General features: G+C 50.4%; 2 protein-coding genes across 2 annotated transcripts in view; one reads left to right on the top strand and one right to left on the bottom strand.

Moving 5' to 3' along the window:
* Positions 1 to 276: 276 nt before the first annotated feature.
* LOC128725479 (angiotensin-converting enzyme) overlaps positions 277 to 20,167 on the bottom strand; it is a 56,196-nt gene continuing 36,305 nt past the window's right edge. The window contains exons 9-10 of the mRNA XM_053819231.1: positions 1,965 to 2,105; positions 277 to 628 (exon numbers count right to left, since the gene is read on the bottom strand). Of these exons, the coding sequence (XP_053675206.1) occupies positions 310 to 628; positions 1,965 to 2,105 (460 nt within the window). The 3' untranslated portion in view covers positions 277 to 309. The remainder of the gene's footprint in view (positions 629 to 1,964; positions 2,106 to 20,167) is intronic.
* Positions 16,053 to 18,490, top strand: LOC128725482 (skin secretory protein xP2-like). Its single transcript, XM_053819234.1, has 2 exons — positions 16,053 to 16,064; positions 16,484 to 18,490. Exons 1-2 carry the CDS (start codon positions 16,053 to 16,055, stop codon positions 17,633 to 17,635), a joined length of 1,164 nt encoding a protein of 387 aa, XP_053675209.1. The 3' UTR covers positions 17,636 to 18,490.

Raw genomic sequence — 20,167 nt, 5'->3', positions numbered from 1 at the left:
GATGAAACTCGAAAGGCGAGTCGTGGACAAAGCGAAAAACAAAACCAGACCCACTCACTCAATTGAGGCAAATTGTTTCTGCTGCTCCAAACGGCTCGAAGTTGACTGGCCCTGTGAGTTCCGATTTCCTGGATGCAGTGGCATCGTGCGACAATGAACTTGACGAGTCATCGGCCCGGGCGGAGGTTCACCGCGACCATTGCGTTCGTTATTTATTATTACACTTATGCTATATTACTTATGTCATTTGAAACTGAGTGCTGGGTTTGTGCGCACCATGTGCTCTCATACGTGCAGGGGCACAGTTTTCTACTGCAACTGCACATGCACCACCCGAACGATGCAGGAAATGGTGAGAAGTAGCAGCCACCCGGGGCTCGATGGCCCAGCGGCAACATTGTAGAATCCACCGAACACTTGCAGGTTAGCCGTCTCGATGCTGTGCTTGCAGTAGTCACCATCGTAGATCCAACCGACGTACTCGTTGTTGCGCAGATTCTCGTTTCGTAGCCACTCCTCGAGGGGTCGGAAAAACTCACGCAATGCCGAACCGTCTAGCCGGCCCTCGCCGAGTACCTCCTGCAGGACTTGCTGCCATGATTGCGAGGCTCCACGCTCCATCAGCTTTCTGTGGGTGGTGTTGGGAGAGAAAAAGAAGAAGCAAAAAAGCATGATCAAACGATCGTCAAGCATTCGCTGAACCGAACCCGGAGCAGGAGTACGATCGAGGATCGCGGGTGTCAGTGTGTGAGAGTTGGGTTGTAAATTAAATCTACCGCACGAGTGCCGCCTGGGGAGTCGTGTAATTGGACAAAGGCATGCTAAAAGGCGAGGCCTAATGCAAGGATAAAGGAAGATAAAACCTCGAGGGAGAGTCCATTAGGCGCCTGGATCGCATCGCGTTCTATTGGACACTTTTCGCCCGCACAGTCCCACCGATCGTTCTTCGTCAACGCAATCTTATCCCATCGCAAACCCTCGGCAACTCGGGTTGCATGGGGCCACAGGTGCACCGGAATGCAGTGCAGAAACGGCACAGTGCAACCGTCGCATTATGCAACCGTCGCGCAAAAGGGGAGATTCGCAATGGGCACTTGGCGTCCCTGCGGGTGCAAATCAAACGTCAAAGCGGCCACAATTACCGCGCTCCATGGACGATCGGTGAAGGTTGCTTTCGCTTTCGCAGTGTCGAGTGATCCACTTGAGAGGAAGAATTATTGGCCACCTGACTGGGCCGGTGCAGCCGTTTGCGGACTGGCAGGTGATGGGAGTTGGCGTGAGTGTGTGCATTTTTTCTCGATCCCCAATGACGCAGTTTTATGTGATCCTCAAATGAGCGACAGCTTCATTTCGCAAGCACGCATGATCGTGAGCTAAATATGATCCACATGGGATTATGTTTTGGAGGATTACTATTGATCTCGAGCCAACCTCGAGTGGAACGAGTTTTCCATCTCGCCTGAGTAGCCCCAATTAATCTCGGCCCGTGTTTATCTCCCAACAAACTTCGGTACACGCCTGCCGGCTGGCGAATCAGGACGAGATTAGGTTCGCTTCCCGATGGCGTGACCTTATTATCAGACGGGGTGGATTTGAATTACCTCTAAACAAGATCAACGCACGCGCCAGGTGAATGGACGTGTGCTACGCACGCGTCAAACACGCCATGACCAGTTTCTGGTGCGTTGATGTAATAGTTCGATGGCTTAAAGGACGGCCCAGTGAAGGAAGATTGATGTAATAAGCGAACCGAGCCACATTAACCCTGGACCGCTTCACTTTTTCACCCCTAATTTCGACCCGATTTTCCAGCATCAATGTGAGTGACATTTCGGGCTCGGTTTCGGCATATCGTCGCCTCTAGGGGGAAAAGCTTACAACAATCACTTTGAGGGCAGGCGTGTAATCCCGTGCTATCGATCGTGGTGCGGTTCGGGAAAAGCATTTGATGCATTACAACTCACTTGAGAATGTTGCCGGCAGCCGGTTGACGGTAGATGTCACACTTATGCAACGGTTTGGCGGGATCCTGTGGATCGTACTGGCCGGCGGCGGTGCATAGGGCCCTGTAAATTTGGAACTGGAGCACGTTGGAGAAGAAATACCTGCAAGAAAACAACATAAACGCTCGGTCAGTCGTAAGCCATACAGGAAAGGAATCATAATTAGTCACATCATAGCCGTGCTCGTTCCCCGTGATCGTGCACGGCGATAAGGCAACCGGGAGGAGTTTTAAATGCTGTCTAATGCTTTTTTTGTCGTTTTTTTTCCGATGCCCTCCACTCGATGCGTTACACCATTGTGACCCAGTGTTGACCGGCTCGATCACCTCCCCTTGGGTTCGATCGCGCGTTGGATGGGCGTAGAGGAGCGCATGCGTAAGATAAATAAAACAGAAACAACCGCGAGCGTGTGAGGCAAATAATGATTCCCCAAAACGAGAGAAAAAGGTGCACATTCACCGTAACGTTCGCGTTCGGGCGTTGCACAATGTTGCATGGTGCATGTAGCTGAGGCCGGTGGTTTCAAGTAGCAAGTCATTGTACGAGCCAGATTGTTTCGGAGGGAACGAAGCGAGCCTCCATGCTTGGATCCGTTTGGCTCCGTCATCCTGCTCCACGTATGAATGCTCCACATTGAAGTTGAGCTCGCGCTCAAATGGTTGCGCATGTTGGCAAGGTGCCGAAGGCAAATCGAGTGAGAAGAAGAAAAAAAAATACACCCCAAATAGTATAATTGCCATGAGAATAAGTGATAATGCCAATAATTAGCTCGCGCACCGGTGCCAACCGTGTAATGGAACCCGTTATTCGGAACGGGTTTTTCGTTAATTGAATTGATCGGTTCGTGGCTTTGCGCTCGTTGAGCTTTTTCGATTGCGTCGCTTCGGTTGCCGATGCTGAAAAGACATTCCCTCGTCGAATGATTGGTTCGATTTGACTGTTCGCTTTCATCGATTAGTGATGATTGATTAAGGTTCCACCACCGTCCACGGTGCCTTCGAGCGCATTCCTTCGGTGCCTTGAACTGTGACTCAATGAACCGATCTCTTGCACCCTTGGGCAGTTGAAACCCGCTGGTCCCTTCGAGGGGTGCTAAAATCTATTCATTGCCGACACGAGACGTGAGCATTTTGCTGATTGATAATTCTGATCAATCAATTTAGCAACCGTACGCGGGTTACCTTCCGATAGCCTTGATTGATAGCTGCCGGTAGCTGGTGGGATAAGCGCCCGCCAGCATAAGCCCGGTAGCGCCGTGCCGAATCTCTGGTACACGATATCAATCTGCAACCGAGCTGTCCCGGTTTAAGACTGGCAACGGCTTTTCGCGCGAAACCCAAACCAACACGTGCGCTGGGTTTGCGGGTTGGTTTTATGTGGCCGTTTTCAAGAGAGGAAAATCCAACGGCTACCAATAGAACGCGGTGAAATAATAACAGACATTACGGATAGTTCACTTTTACATAATAATAATGCTCGCCATTACTCCTGCTGCTTGCGTACGTAGCTATAGACGATAGCTATCACGATCATGGCTGATCATGGCCGTTATGCCACGCCGGGAGAAAGAAAAGAAAGGAGACAGAGATGCCTTTACACGCCACCTTTTCGGATATCGTTTGGATAAGTGACTTGAGGCGAAAGATTAAATCACGCCGTTTAAGGCGGTCCGATACAATAAACGACGATTGATGTTAAGCTGCTTGCGCTGCTTGCTGTGGTGGAAGAAAGAGCACAATTTTTAACAAGAGTAACGCATTTATCGTACAGCATTCCACTTTTAATCATTCGTTTACGCAACTACCAAACAGCTTGTGAGCGTTTCGCAAATAGCACGCGGTGTGTCTCTCTCTGCGATCACTTTTAATTCGCTCATAATCCGATCTAATCCGTTGACAATGGCATACATACGGCCGAAGAAAGGTCAGCTAATGATCGAGCCTTTGGCGCAGATGCAGCTCAGCTCGAGAGCTTCAGCCATTGTGCATGCAGTTGGGAGACCTTGAATTCAGTTGACAAATGTGACGAAAAGAAATGTCACGATGCAGGCACGCTCGTGATTTGCAGCTCGATCGTTTACAGATTGATCTCGTCATCACTTCATGATAGGTCCTGACGATCGTTCAGTGATCGTAGAGTCAGTTCGCGGTGTAAAATTGTCACATAAACAGCACTGCCGATGTCAGCATGCTTCGTAACAATGCATCTAATTACCGTCCCAAATATACCCACCAAAACAGGGCTGGTGCAATCCATTCAACGAAAAGCTCCTGCTCAAATATCAAGGCCATTGTCGATGAGCGAATTTCACAGCACTCCCGGGCATGGGCACGTATCAAATCGGTTCATCGCGAATCAAAAAAAAAAGACAGGCACACAACAAATGTACCCAAATGTCGATCCCAGCAACGCAATCCATCGCACCCTTGGATTGAGTTGTACGCTAATTTTGCACCGATTGCTGCGATCGTACGAATCGAGACGGATTTCTGTTGCTGCTGTAAGTAAGTTCCCGCCAAGCATGGGTTGGCAAATCGTCGGTCCCATTGTCGGTGACGGAGAGCAAATGGCACAACCGCACCGCGAAGAAATGGCCTCCGTTGACAGTGACATTTGCCGTAATTGCTTCGATCCGGCGTCCCAAATGCCGCCACGTTGGGAAGCGCAGACTCGGCGGCTTAGAACTGTCATCGCTAAAGCCTGAAAGCAACCCAACCGATGCGTTCCACCGTGGTTTTGCACGTGGTTTTTCTCCCTCGTGGGCATGCTTTTCGCGAACCTGTTGATTGACAATTTGTCGTAATGCGTGCGTTCCAGCACGTGTGTGTCACCACCGTGAATCAGAAGCCGGTTATGCTTGACGGGGCACCGTACGCGGGTGGTTTGCGTAAATTGCGCGATATGCTGACGCTGATCAACGTTTGATGCCTAATTAACCGGACGGTCCGATTGCCAAACAGGGCCCGCTTTACGTAATGCTCGTTGTCCGGTTTCGTTCGAGACGATCGAGTGCAGTTCCTTTCGGTTCGGTTCGTCTCCATTTGTCATCGGCTTCTGGTTGACCCACATTGGGGAAGCTCATCGGTTTTACCATCGGCCATCGTCCCTGTGTGCCCTTCATTTATGCATTGCACACCTGCGGATCGCGTAATCAACGCTCGACTCACATCGTCAGTTTTTTTTTTCGTTCGTTTTGGGAGACCTTCCTTTTGCGATCTTCACCGTGGAAGTGTTCGGTGGGTGGACGATCGTCGTCATCGTCACCGTTGGTCAGTTCAAGGTCGTGTCCCTGTTCGCCGTTTCCCTATTTAAAGGTGACCTGATTTTCCTCCGACGGTCGACCCCCGGCTCGGGTCCGTCTTCCCATCGCGAAGGGCTTTCACTTTGCGCCACCGGATCGTGCTTTCCGCTCACTGGGTCGGTCGAGCCGGTGGAATTACACGTCCGGTCCGGTGGTGAGCGGACCGAACAGTTAAGCCGATTGCTCCATCGGATGGCTTCAATCGTCCCCGAGAAGGGAGACAAGGGCTTTGGGCACCCACATCGACATCGTGCCATGATTCCGTGACCGTTCCGCTTTTGGTGCCGGGTTAACGATTGGCCACTGACGACGGCCGCGGTACTTGAGGATGGTTTCAAAATTCGTCTAGAATCACGGATCGACACCGTTCCCGTTTAGGGGGGCTACTTGCTCTCTGCTTGGCCGCGTGATAATCGGATGACCCATAAATCTGCCATGCTGGTAATGAAATCGATGGAGCAAAAGCCACAAACTGGTGATTATCTGCTCCAGTCCAGTCGATCGAATTCGACTAGCTCATGGTGTGAAAATTCATTTTTCAACACTGGCTGAAGAGGAATGGAATGAAATGAAGTAGCATTCAAATCGGTTTTGTTCTGAGCAGACAAGCTCGCTATTAAAGCCCCATGCCGCGTGATTTTTATCGCCACCGTTGAAAGGGATATCGCGTGGATATTGCGTGAGGTTTTACGAAAGCACTGTTAGCTTCTCCAGGAGCAGCGGTTGCTGGGCTAAAGACCTTGAATTAATCATGGGGTGCTTTTGTGGTACAAGATTACCCATTCAAATTCAACATCTGCACCGCGTCCCCATTCCAGAGGATCGTTTGTAGCGAGTGGTCAGCAACGTTTTTTTTTTAATGCATGCGAGAGCCACTTCACAAGCGGAAGATCGTTCGTGCTGCGTGAGTAAGCAAATGCAATAAATTCGCCACCGTTAAGAAAAGCGCGCAATAAATGCTGCGCCACTTATGTTTACGCTTCTGCCAGTGCCCTGGCTTGGCAAACAATGTCGAATCGATTGCTTTCGAGGGCGGGTGAATGGGAAAATGCGATAAAATGGTACCGAACCAGCCAGTTGTGGCAGGTTTCTCGTACTGGGCTTTACAAACTAGCCGATAAAAATTCTACAACTATTTCACGCTGGTGGCCCTTCGAGATTCGCTCAGCAAAGTGCCCGTGATTGTTGGTACTCTAAAAGGAAAAAAAAAACCTCACATCAACTCACTTGCGGCATGCGCCGAGTTGATGAAATCGTTTTGATGTACGATTCGGCGGCAGTGATTTATGCCCGCTAATAAACAAGCGATCCTTAATCATATCACACCTTCGCCGCATTGAGGTCTCGATGATTGCTCTCGAGCGAGAGCCAGGCCCTGGTGGTTGAATATTGCCGATCGATTTATTATACCCGGCGCCACCCCAAGAGGGCTCCGATTAGAAGCCAATCCGGGGGCTACAGGGCCGGCATAATTGTTGCTTCGTGCCTCCGATCGAGTTCGTCGCTTGTTGCCGTACCGCACTACACGAAATCGTTTGATTTATTGTTTATTTGCTTCTTGCCTTTCGGCAAGGTGCCTGTCGATCCCGCGTGATCAATGGGAATCGGCTGAACGATGAGCGAAAAAAGCTCGCCACGAGGGATGCCCCGAGGACGCTGCATCGGCTAAATGTAAGCTCAAAAGACTGGCTGACGTGTGGTTGGAAAAACGGTACCCGTCCCGCATTAAGCGACGGATTTTTCGGTGAAGGTAGCCACTGCTGTGGTTGCGAAAAGCCAACCATTATTGCGCTAAAATCGCGATCTTTAGCTCGTTGCTACTCGGTGAAGCTCGTTCACGTTCGGTGTCATTAGTGCCGCAAAACTCGAGCGCGTTTCAAGCTGTGCGGAGGATTTTAAATGGCGGATGGCCAGTGTGCTTCTGCCGCTCAAGGAAATGGCCCGTCGACTGGCATGCGGGCAGCCAGGGATCGTGGAAGGTCATAAAGAGAGCAAAAAGGAAGCACTGGGGACGCACGCGGACAGTCACACACAAACCCACACACGAGAGAACAAGAGCGAGCTACCGCGTCCTAAATGGGTTCTGTCGACGCAAATACGGCTCCTCGAGCGGCTCGATCGCGTACAACCGCTACGGTGTAATTAAATCTCGCATCTCGCGATCGTTGAAGCGTGCGCGGGCCCTTTTTTACTCACTCCGGCTTGAAATGGTGCGGGTTGTGGGGCTTTTTTTAATGCACTATTCCACCACTCGGTCTCCTTGTTAGCGGGACCTAGCGCGAGTGGGGTGAAACCGAAAGCGCCTCGTAGCGTTCGAATGAGATGAAAACGGTTTCGATGGTTGACAATGTCATTAAATTTCTTCAACACCGACATCGCGAGGTACTTGAGACAGCCGGGCCAAGAATCTCGGTACGTCGCGCGGGTTCAAGTACGTTCGATGATCGACATATCGTTGCCCCCGAGGCGAACGAATGAGGCTGAAGTGTAAAAACGCATAACATCCGCGTTAGCCGCGTGTTGTGCAAAGCCAACCGCGATCGCAAGGAAGGTGATCCATGCGTAGGCATAAGCAACGTGGCTAGACGACTACTAGCGATTTTCAATTGCAAAGAACACACGGCCTACTGCTCCTAGCGGCCCTTGTTCGGTGTTCGCTGGTGACAGAAAAAGTAAAACCATCGATCAGAGGCGTCGAGTGGTTGCGGACATTTAATGTGTGTTTATGCTCGACCACCGGCAGCCGAGGCCGGTATCAATCATATTTCATGCTGGCAAGAATTGCCGGTAATTACACACCCGGAATGCAAAACGGACCGCGTCACTGGGCCCGCTGGGGATGAGGTTACGTAAATGAAATTAGTTCTTGCGATGGTTGTATGGTTGTCGCAGAGCCGCTAAATTTGCTACGAACGGGAACTGCGCGACCAAGCGGTAGGAACTGGACGCTTCCTTTCCCTATCTCGGTGAGCGGCGTAATTAGCCCGTTAACATTTAATTTCGTCTTACGCAATAAATTAGGCGCTAGCGTAACGCTGCAAACTGCACCACATTCCAGCGGGTGTGCCAAAAACGGTTGAGAAAAATACCCGACAGCCCAAGAAAGGGAGAGCCCATGTGCGTTGTTTTAGAGCCTCAAGAGGAGAGAAAAAAAAAGAGCAACCGACCTTAATGCGATCTCCGCTGAAATGTATGCAAATCTGCCTGACCTCTGCATCGGGACCTCGTTTCGACACTATAAGGAACCCTCAAGGCTGGTGCGCAAAATCACGACGTCTAAAAGGCATCTTGGCTAGCTCCACGTGAACCGAAGTTTCTACTATTTTATGCTTGGGACATTCTGAGGTCTGCTCGTTTTTTTTTGAGTCACAAAACAGCCAGTTTTCGTCATATAGTCACCCGCGGGGGCCAACATTGTGGCCACACGGTGCAATGGAGGGCCACGATCGTTTACCGCGCCAGTATGCAGCTGGTAGCATCTTGCGGTTGGAGTTTTTTTCCCCCTATCAGCATCGTGACTGACCGGCCGGTGGGAAATGCAGTCGTGTAAGCGCTGGCTAAAAATCCACCTAGACATCTCTCCCACGAGCATGGTGCGGCCTCCTTGCTCGATCGGTAGCATAATTTCCCTGCCTACAGGTTTGCCCACATTCGTGTATCGCTTCCCTGCCGGTTGAAACGGTTGATCCCGTGTTTCAGCGCCACGCGTAAGACATCATAACCCATTTTTTCACCACTCGATCACTGGCAGAACCAGCCACTAGCTGGAGCCACGCCATTCCTGGGCGGTTACTCATTATGTAATACTCCGGCTGGCTCTGGGTCCGATGAGACGGTTCGGTTCCATTTCTGGTTCAAAAACGTTCATTATTAAACAAACGCCCTACCTTTCGGTATGCATATCGGGAAGTCTGATGTAGGGAGCGAGTGCTACGTTAAGGAACGGAACGAATGCAAAAGAAAGAAAAAAACCCACACTGCACCGTGAGGGCCGCCGCCTCATTACTGTCCGGCGCCATCTGTTTCGCGATCGGGTGGATTCGGTGGAAAACCCCAAACGGTCTTTTCCACGGTCTCATTTGGCAATGGCACCTATGGGAACGTGTAATTGATTGTCTGCATTCGCGGTTTATGCTCGGTTGGGGGTTAGGGGAACGTTTAGCAATATCGAACCGCGTATCGGATCTGCGCTTTATGCTCACGTCGACAGCTCGTACCTCAAGACCCCAAAAGACCAGAACAAAACGTGTCCAGTCGTATGATTTGTGGCGGTTAAGTAACGCTAGTCCGCACCATTGTGTCCTTTTTAGTGGACGAACATTAGCGATTTCAATCCACCCGTTGCTCGTTGGTGACAGGATCGGACAACCGCAAACGTCTTTCCGTGCTATCGGCGATGCCGGTGTCCGAAATCGGGCGCCATCGACACAAACGGCGAATAAACAATCCGCACGAATTCTGCACCATTGCAGAAAGCACTCCCACCTGGACGAGCGGGAAAGAGTAACCACCCATCGGTTGGCGATCGTCGCTCGCGAAAACTGTGTCATTTCGGTTATGCAATCACGCGAGGTGGGCCGATCGGTTAAAACGTGCGCACGGGCCAACGTCGTAAATTGATACTGTGTGAGATTTATTGCACTTCCGTGGATGTTTTATCGCGCATTCACCGACCTGCCCGAAGCGAGCCGCTGTCGATCGGTGTGTCAGTTGATGGCGTTTCAGGTTTTTTTTTGTGCGAATTTGTAACGCTTTATCACACGAGGAAAGGCATCTGCCTGAAAGACGATGAATTGGTGTGGTTTTGCCCAAGGAACGATGACGCGGTGAAGATTCAGGACAACCGGACCCATTACCGGTATTGCCGACGGTCTACGGGTCACTTCCAACGGAAAAGGCAACCGGGCAGGAGATGCATAAATAATCGTTCATGTGCGTGGTTTGGATGGAATATTAAAATGCGTGTATGCATATTGAGCAAAGGAGCGTCTGCTAGCTTTCATCACCGAGTGTGTTTGGTTTTTGTTTTTTTTTCCTACAACCCTCCACCCAATCCACCCTTCCCTAGCTGACCCAGAATCGAAAGTCCATTATGGGGCCCTGTGGGGTCAGCTGGCGGCTTGAATTCGGCAACGCGCGGTCACTTGTTTCAAGTCGCATCGCAGGAAGTCGGCATTCTTGGAAGGTGTACCATTCATGCCTGCATTTTTAATGTGCCTCCACCAGTGCGACTGGCGCCCGTAGACAAGATGCCGGAATGGATGGAATGTTGACGCGAAGTCGGGTCCGTCGCTTGCCGGTGGTGAAATCTTTCGTTTGAAACTTGATTATAATTTACTTACCGCGAAACCGTACCGATTCACCGTCGTTCGAGAAGCACCGTGGATGGTGTAATAGTGCATCGTAGCGACGACAGATCGCTGCGTCGGCTAGTAACGTACTGTGGTAGCTTACACGGGTATGTATTGCACACTGACGCATGTGCCAGGGCACAAAGGGAAACAAGAACGCTCGGTCGTTCGGAACGAACATCAGCGACACCGGTGAATCGATGTTCGATTGGGTGCATCGAATAAATGCAGACTTCGTCTGGATGTGGCTCGGTACCGTGGGGCGGTAAAATTATTTCGCCACTCGTAGCGCCCATTCGAGCCTAGCGCACCCACGAACGGGGGTAGCACAGCATTATGTTGCGCCAAAGAGGGCAAAGAACCCGAAACCTTTATTCCTTTCGTTGAAAGTTCAGGCCACGTGTCTCGGTCGAATCGATTCACGGGTTTTCGGCGCGTTCGGGAGGACGAATGTTTAATGTATGCAACGTTCCGGCACTGTGCCTTCACGGCGAGGCAAACCGATCGAGATGTGATAGTCTCAAAAAACCTTCAAAATATACATTTTGTTTGCTCCCTACCAGGATCGCGAGATGAGAACCCGAGCTCGTTGCAAGCTGCTCGCTTCGATCGTTTGATCTGTTGAACTCCACGGTGAACTATGGAGCGGGAATTAAGCAATAGATAATTAGCTACAAACTAGCAGCTCTCCCAGCCGCAATTTCACATTTGCATTTTCGTCTTCGTTATTTTGTCTGCCCTGTCACAACCACTGAAAGCGTATTATTATGTACAAAGCGATTCGGTACCGGTGGCCCAAGCCGGAGCCGGCAGACCAACATCGTATGCTTCTGGTGCTGCCTGGTTGATGAAACAAATAAATCGGCGTACTGTAAATACGATCACACGAGTGGGCCTTCTTCGCTGGCGATGGAAAAAGTACTCTCCCACTCTCGGTGGCCACAACCGTGGGTGCATATTCCCTTGTGTGACTCCCCATTCGTTTGTTCAACTCGTACACATGTACGAGCACCGGGCGCAAACGGCAGACGTCTCTGCTGCTGGGGGAAGATTAAATCATCTACTGCTGGAGCTCCCCATAAGGCTTTTTTTAACGCAAACAGCGTGTTGCATTTGCCCACTACCACGCAAGTGCATCGTAAATCATCGTCGAGTCTCACCGAACGTTCATTATCTCGTTCCAGCAACGATGCTACTTATGATGAATGAACTTATCATTGGCCGTAAATTGTTGCAACCGGTGCACGGCGAAGACTGCTGAATTTAACGCCCCACCATTTGATCTCAAGGGGTAATATGATAGTGTTTTAGATATGAGTTTGGTGGTCGAAAAAAAACCAAAAATTCACTAAAAAAACACTAGCAACCAATGACCAGGTGGCGTTAATTTGCGAATGGTACCATTTCCTGCTCATAAACTCGATCGTGTTATCCTATCTTGATCTCGATCTGATGTGTGTGGTGTTCAATTTTTAATGAGCTTCAGAGCGAGGGTTTTTCCAAAGCCACCATCAAAGTTTGCCATTAGCTTGCACGATACCAGCCGGTGGAAAATACACAACCCACACGCCATAGTTACATCGAGTCGGCATTCGATCGCAAATTTTCGATGCGCAAACTCTTGCCTACAAAGTTTGCGTGGCCTCACCAGCGGTAAGCCAGTACAAACAAATACAAAACCAACGCAAGACGTACTCGCGAAACCGCGCACGCAAAGTCAGGTGCGTGATCCGAATGGATGAGAAAAAAGCCACTCCGGTGACGTACAACACTCCCGTACATGTGCTATCTGCGATCGGAAGGCTTAAGGGTAGTTCCAAAAATAAAATAAAAAGTGCGGAAGAGTTTGCATATCGATGGGGCCCTTGCTACTTCGGTTAATGCTGTTGCCTGCCGAGGTCGGTTATGGATGACGTATGGTACTGCTCGAGCGATCGAGTGAGGAAGAGCTCGAAAGAGCGGATGAGGTCGGTACGTGACATCATTGCCGTGCTGGGGACTTGAGCAATGTATCAATTGTGACATGCAAAAGCGAGCGATAATATTGCAAATGAAGTCTGATGCGATGATGTCTTCTTGAGACAGGCTGTCAGACAGGCGATTCAGTAATAAAGTCGTAAATTTAAAGAACACCCAACCACGCAGTGCTGATGTGATCGTTTGCTATACGCGATCGTACACAAGGGAAGATTATTTCCATCCTGTTTAAATCACTACACGTCACTACTTGCACTTCTTCATAAAGTTGAATTGAAACATCACTTTGATCAAGATCAATGAGCTTTTTAATGTTCTGATCTACCTTCACAATTTGTTTCCAGCCAAATGCAGCATGATTTCATAATCGTTAGAATATCCCCAGTGTGTGTTCTAAATCATGTACCTAATTTGTTCCAGTGAGCCAACCATCAACAGCAACACGTACTCTTTGGCCAGCCACACCCCGAATCGAATGGTACACGTGAACCAAACCATATGTTACCGATGCCTTCGATCCGGCCCCCGGAACTGGCGGACCCTTTGCTCGCACGGTTCAGCTCCACATGCTGGGAGTCTTGGTGCAACAAAAGCCAATTATCTAACCATTTAATTTATACCAACAACACCGACCGGTGCATTTATCGTTGCTCAAAAACGCGACAGCGACCCAACCGTGATCTGATTCCGGAGCAGAGATAACATTCAGACCTCACGGGGACACGTTGTGATCCATTTTCCACCGGCTGCAGCATTCAACGCCGGTGGCACTGGTTGTAGTAAGCGTGACCTAAGAACGGGTGGCACGTTTCTTGTGGTTCTTTTGGATCGAGGTGGTCACAGATCATGTGAAACACATGATTCCGCTTGCCATTATCAGCCCGGTTTGGGTCGCGGAAACGCACGAAACCGTGCACGATCGGTGCCGGTATTGAGTAATGACACCGGTGTGGCCCAGAATTGGTTGGCATGATTTGGAATATTGTTCTTCTATCAACCTGTAAAGGTCGACCTAACGACGGCTGAGGTGGCCGATTTCTCAGAGCAAAGATACCCACGCGTTGGCACGTTGTTGCGCAGATCGGCCAAAGGCCAAATAAAGCGAAGTAAAACCACGCGGCGCGATATACGCGGCGACGCTGGCGTAAGTAAACAAGCAAAACCAAGCGCAAGCATTTGTCAGTTGCACAGTCGCCAGTCGCGGGGAGATCGCATTGCGCGATCGCTCGGAACAATTCACATGGCACGTGGTTAATTAATTTATGGACAGCCATTTGGCCGGTGTTTAAGATTATGCTGCACCTCGGTGGCTGTGCCACAGGAAGGCGCCTACCATCGCATCAAACTATCGCAATCGCGGCCATAATCGCGAGCTAATTATGTACGATCGCCGGCTAGGTGGGAGGGTGCAACGATTGTCACGACGGTACGGCTGATTCAAGGCTGGGAAGTGGACGTGGGCCGGCTAGCACGATGGTTGATTTATGCCAAGTTGACGCGATGTTCACGCTTCTTAACCGCGAGCATACTGGACCGACGCATTCGTGCTCGCGGATTGATGGGATTTTCTCGCGTTTTTGTCTCGCCCGGCTTGATGCACTCGCCGGGGGTCTGCCAAGGACGCGATTTCCTCGTGCACGACCTTGATGGATGGTCTCGGATGGTCGTGTGATGGGAGGGGAAAAAGGCCCAAAAACAAAACAAAAATGGAAAAGCTTATTGAATGTTGATTAAATCATCCGATAGAAATCTCCACGCAGCGGCTGGGTGGCTGGGAATTCTGTAGACAACCCTCCGTCGTGGAACAAATGAGCAATCTATCTACAATTTATTTGTGGCTCAAAGGCCCTTGCTCGTGAGCTGATTAGATTATGTATTGTTTTATTTTGGGTACCGCTTTGAAGATGCCTTAGAATTCCGATTTCGAGATAGTGAAGGCAGCTAAGGTCAGCTCACTTTCAGCTCAGTCAATTGTCGAACTAATTATTGAGCTATGAGAAGAATGTTCCACGGCTTACGAATCACGAGCTAAGGTTCTTCGGTGCATTTAAACATACCCCTGAATGAGGGCGAGACCTTCCGAACAACGCACCCGGCCGAGTGTCGCCTGTCAGCGGAACTAATTGCGCGACAACTGGAACATCCTTCACTTCGGTGCGTTTCGGTGGACACAAATTGGTGGACACCAGCGTAAAATTGCCTACTTTACTTGGTCCATGCGTACGAAGGATCTAGCTGAGGCCATCGCGAGGGTTTTCGTGAAACAAGCACTTCTGATCGATCATCACCGTCTTCGTAAGAACAATCACAATGATCTCGCTTGCGTGGTTTGGTGAATGTTTGCAAATTCCTCACGTACAAACAATCAAAAAGCTACGCTAATTCTGTGCAAAACCACCGGAAGTGCACTTCCTTAGCACGGCGTGGCAATGAAGAAATAAGCCCAACTCGCAACTCCTACCGGTGACAGGTTTCGCGCACTCGATCGTACAAAATTCCCACGTTCCGGGTGGCATAGTGACGGCTCCCGTCACAGCACAGGAAGGACTAGTTCCGCGCTCCGGGGAGCTCAATTAAACTAAACCAACAAACCCACTCCAACGGGCCATGCGTTTCGCATTGTGCGTGCAGTATGGGTTTCAAGGTTTAGTCCCATGCAAAACACCAACAATAGCGCCTCCAGCCACAAAAGAGGCACCTTGGTTGTGACAAAAAAAAATGAAAAACTCCTCTCCAACCGTCCACAACTCTAGGGGTGGCTCGGAAAATGGTCTCTCCCCCGACGGCCCATTTCCTGAAGCGCGCCAATCAGAAAACGACCCCAAACGAGGCAGAATTAAGTCATTAGCTCGGAAAAACCCGACCCCGAATGGATACACCAACTGCTCCGGATACACAATGTCGTCGACGGGTTGGCTCAGGTGGGGCGACCCATAGACGACGCCTTTTGCGATGGGAGCAGGTCAACTTTCCACCTCCCTTCGAAGGTGGTTCGCTCGGAAAACGCGCTCATTTCACGAAGTCACTCACCGGGGGGGGATCTGCAGGCGCCACGATCGAGGCTCTACGCGAGTGGCCAAGTTGATCAAGCGTATGGCGGGTGACCTACCCCAAAACTAAACTCGATCCCTTCCTGGGAGGGTGGCACTCACACGCACTCAGTTCTCGTGGGGGGTTAAGACGCTAAGACGCTTTCGGTTTCGATGGCGGGGCGTACGCGTTCGTGGTTCGAAAACGCGACGGCAGGAGGGGGGACGAATGCGAGCTCACACCGCACCGCAGAATCGGATGAAAGTGAATTTCGTAGTTTTATGTAGTATAAAAGCGGCGACTTAGCACAAATCAGCATCCAGTTCGGTGTCTGGAACCGCACAGTTGCGCATCGTGGGTTCGCTCTAGCTAGCCAGTTGCTGAGTCGCAATGAAGTTGTTTGTGAGTACAAGCCTTTGCGGCAAGTGTCCGTTCTCGAGACTCGGCGGTTTTAGTGGATGTAGCTGCAGTGACACAGTTTGAGAAGAGTTTTCCTGTTTTTTTTTTGGGAGTTTTTTCTCCGTATCCCGATGTGATGTTGAAAACATCCACCTTTCAGCGTGTGCTGGGATGAGAAAAGCGTGATCGATAGTGATTTAAAGCTGAGAATTTCGCTCTCAGAATTTTAAAAGAATTTTAGTGCTTCTCGATCTATTCGGAAGCAAACAGAAAACAGCATCCTTTTCCATAGCACGACTAATGCTCATTGGAATTTTTCCACCTTTCCGAGCATTAGCAGCAAATTCGCTCAGTCTCCGAGTTCGGCATGGTTGAGCAGCTTCTGATAACGGGTTTCCAATTTTTATCTTTCCGCTCCGCAGATCTGTCTGTCGGCGCTTTTGTTGGTTTCGGCGAATGCCGAATCAGAGCAGAAGAAGTCCGCAGCCGATGGGAAGGCGGCCGTCCCGCTGGAGAAGAAGCTGGACAAACGAGGCCTGCTGAATCTGGGCTACGGTTACGGCATCAACGGGCTGGACGTAGGTTACATCGGCGGTGGACATCTCGGTGGTGCATATCATGATGCGCACCATGGCCACGATCATCATTACGGTCACAGCGTGTACCTCGGTGGCCATACGGACGTCACGAAGACGGTCACGCTCGTGAAAGGAGTGCCAGTGCCGTACACCGTCGAGAAACACGTCCCATACACGGTCGAGAAGCATGTGCCGTATCCCGTGAAGGTACCGGTCCCACAGCCTTACGAAGTCGTCAAGCATGTCCCGGTTCATGTCAAGGAGTATGTCAAGGTTCCGGTGCATGTTCCTGCTCCGTACCCGGTGGAAAAGAAGGTCCCGTATCCCGTGCACGTCCCGGTCGATCGGCCATACCCCGTGAAGGTGTTCGTTCCGCAGCCGTACGAAGTGACCAAGCATGTGCCTTACCCGGTGAAGGTGCCCGTTCCGCAGCCCTATGAGGTGCACAAGCATGTGCCTGTGCCCGTGAAGGTGGAGGTCCCAGTCCCTGTTCCATACACCGTCGAGAAGAAGGTCCCCGTCCCGGTGAAGGTTCCAGTCGATCGTCCTTACCCGGTGCATGTGCCAGCGCCTTATCCAGTTGAGGTTGAGAAACCCGTCCCGTACACGGTCGAAAAGCCAGTCCCGTATGAAGTGAAGGTCCCTGTTGATCGCCCATACCCGGTGCCGGTTGAGAAGCCCGTCCCATACCCAGTCAAGGTGCCCGTCCCGAAGCCGTACTACGTCGAGAAGCACGTTCCCTACACTGTCGAGAGGCCAGTCCCGGTCCCGGTGAAGGTGCCGTTCGATCGCCCATACCCAGTGACGGTTGAGAAGCACATCCCGGTCGAGAAGCCTGTTCCAGTCCCAGTAAAGGTCCCGGTTGCCGTCCCGGTTCCGGTTCACCACGACCATCACCATCACCATCTGGAGCACTTGCACGAGCCGCACCATCATCACGATGTGAGCTACACTAGCTTCAGCGGCTACGGACATGATTACAGCTACCACCACTAGAGGAGAATCCGGCCCGGTGGCTGGAGTTTTGTACCATAAACTAGAAGGATCCTGGTTGATGCCTGGAGTCCTGTTTTCTGCACTCGTACCGACATTAAAGAGCACCTGCCAACTCTCGAGGCGTACCGGCCAAACCGGCGAGCGCTCGTCTAAATAGCTATTATCACCATCGATCGTCACGAATCGTATCACTCATGTTCGAACAAGTTATTTCCCATACTCAATCCAACGGATACTTACTCAAACGCACCGTCCCCCACAAGGCTACATCGAAAGACCTAGACCTAGGTCTCAACGGTCGAGCGATTGCGCACCCGATGTGATACCCGTGAACGTGCACAAACACTGCCCCATTCTATCGTGCCCTGTTCTATGCAGGTCGGAAAAGCTTTGAAGCACCGCTAAACAAAATGGGACTCCGCCAGCCAGCCTTCTGTAAATGCACGCTGGGCTCAGCCTTCTCTACACTCTACAATCCTGCCTGAAGGAGAAGCTAACGATCGAAGCGAACGAACAATGTGCTGATGTCTGGAGGATCGGACGCGTGATAGCGCGTTAGCAATACCACTGAGAGCCCCAAAATTAGTGTAAATTTTGGACGAATTTTTCTCCCCCAAACCGGAGAAACCCTGCTCGAGAGCTTAGATTTTTTGACATTTTTGTGAGAAAATAGCCAAAAAAACATAACTTTTAATGACTGCAACCTCCGTTGCGATCCTCCGACAGTCAGCACGGCCAGTGCATGTGCTCCTTCAAGGTAACCTCCATGCTGTTGGGCAAGCGTGCATTTTCCCAAGGCTGGCAGGGCGCAATGTACTTTTTTTTTATTATATTTTAATGTAAATAAGACGAAAAATAAACGAAACAAAGATTGTTGTACAAAAATCAGTGGCGATCGGGCTTATCGTTTCTCTTAAATCTTTCTCGTTTTTTTGTTACAGAATGTAGAAACACTCGCCGGAAGGGAATGGTTCGCATTTCCGCTGGTCGTTCAAGGATTTTCCCAGCATCAGGTTCTGCCACCCACCGTTCCCCACACACAACGAGATGTTCGCTCAAGGGCTAGAATGACGGATTAAACGGTCGTAAAACTTCGTAAATCATGCCCGGCGCTTCATGGTGGGAAAAAGACAAAATAACACACAAACAAAACTGAAAGGGAAGCATGGAAAATATGGGCACGTCCGCTACATTCGTTAAAGAAACTCTCCGCTGGCTACTCGTTTGACCGTGCCGGGTTTGTCGCTTGTGGCCGTCGAAGTCTATCGTTTTGATGTACGATTCGTTCTTAGTGTGCCTCGCAGCTACATCGGGCTATACTCGGATCGCGACCCACAGCGCATGAAAATGACGTCCGTCAAGCTCGGCACGTCTTGTTGCACAACCAATTGTACCATCGCACACATGCATAACAGCGGGTGGGCTTGCTGGGCGCAAATTTACGGTTGTGATCTTTCGCTTCAATTTGAACAATCCTCCGCGCAGGAATGTGTGCACCACGCGCCAGAACGGCTCATCTTTCCCAGCGCTGCGGTTGAAGAACCGCAACCGATCGTTAGCGTGCCAATGGGCACACGTTCCAGCCGTAAGTCGCCCGCGAACCAGCATCCAGCCACGGCAAGAGTGCGCAGTATTTGTTTTTCCATCGCCAATTGAACCGGGCCTGCTTCGATGGGGTGCGCGCGCGCGTGAATTGCTGGGTGTGAATGAAAATAGAGCTGCAGCGAGACGTAGAAGAAGAAACTGATCCCACCGATCGTAACCGTTTTTCCATGCGAGAAAAGCACCTAGCACCGATCCGTGAGCGCAATTGTACCACGCGCGATGCGGTTATGTGGCGGCCTCACGAATGCGGGCAACGTCGCATGCCTTCGATCGTTGCTAACGCTGCCGGTGCAAAATGCCGACAAAGGTCAAGTGATAGTTTTGGGGGTTCGCACACCACCGTTTTCTTCTTTCCAGCTCGCCCGAGGCTCATTTTGGTTTCGATTTTTTTCTCCTCCCATCATTCCCTCCTCCACAAGACGGTTCCAGCTCGAGCGTCGATTCGAGATTCATTGTTGTTTTGCAGCGAAATGAGCCGGTTTCTCAATGGTAAATTGCATGGCATAATCGTTATTGGCCGGTGGAGCGCGTTTATTTAGGTGCTTTGCACCGTAGCAGCATAACGCGAAAAGCTCGATCGTTTTTCCCGTGTAAATGACGGTGAGACGGTGAGAACTGCCGCTGGGTGAAAGAGAGATGGACGTGATCGCGGCTGGCGCACCGATAAGGAAGTGATCTTTGGCACCCTAATTTAGTGACTATTATTTTCAAGCGAAATAAAGCCCCGTTTACTTTTGAGGTGAATGAATATTTATTAATTGTTTCATATTCATAAAATTGCCTTTTTTAACCATTGGGTATTTTATTTCTATGATTACTTAGTACGACCTTACTAAAATTAAACCTCTGGTACTTACTTAGAGACCGTTCATAACATAGCAAATTTAAGCCCTTTTTTTAACCCATAACTAGCTATGCCAAGCAGCA

Source organism: Anopheles nili, chromosome 3 (assembly GCF_943737925.1).
Source record: "Anopheles nili chromosome 3, idAnoNiliSN_F5_01, whole genome shotgun sequence".
In the NCBI taxonomy this organism is placed as follows: Eukaryota; Metazoa; Arthropoda; class Insecta; order Diptera; family Culicidae; genus Anopheles; species Anopheles nili.
This window is presented reverse-complemented; position numbering and strand designations above follow the sequence as displayed.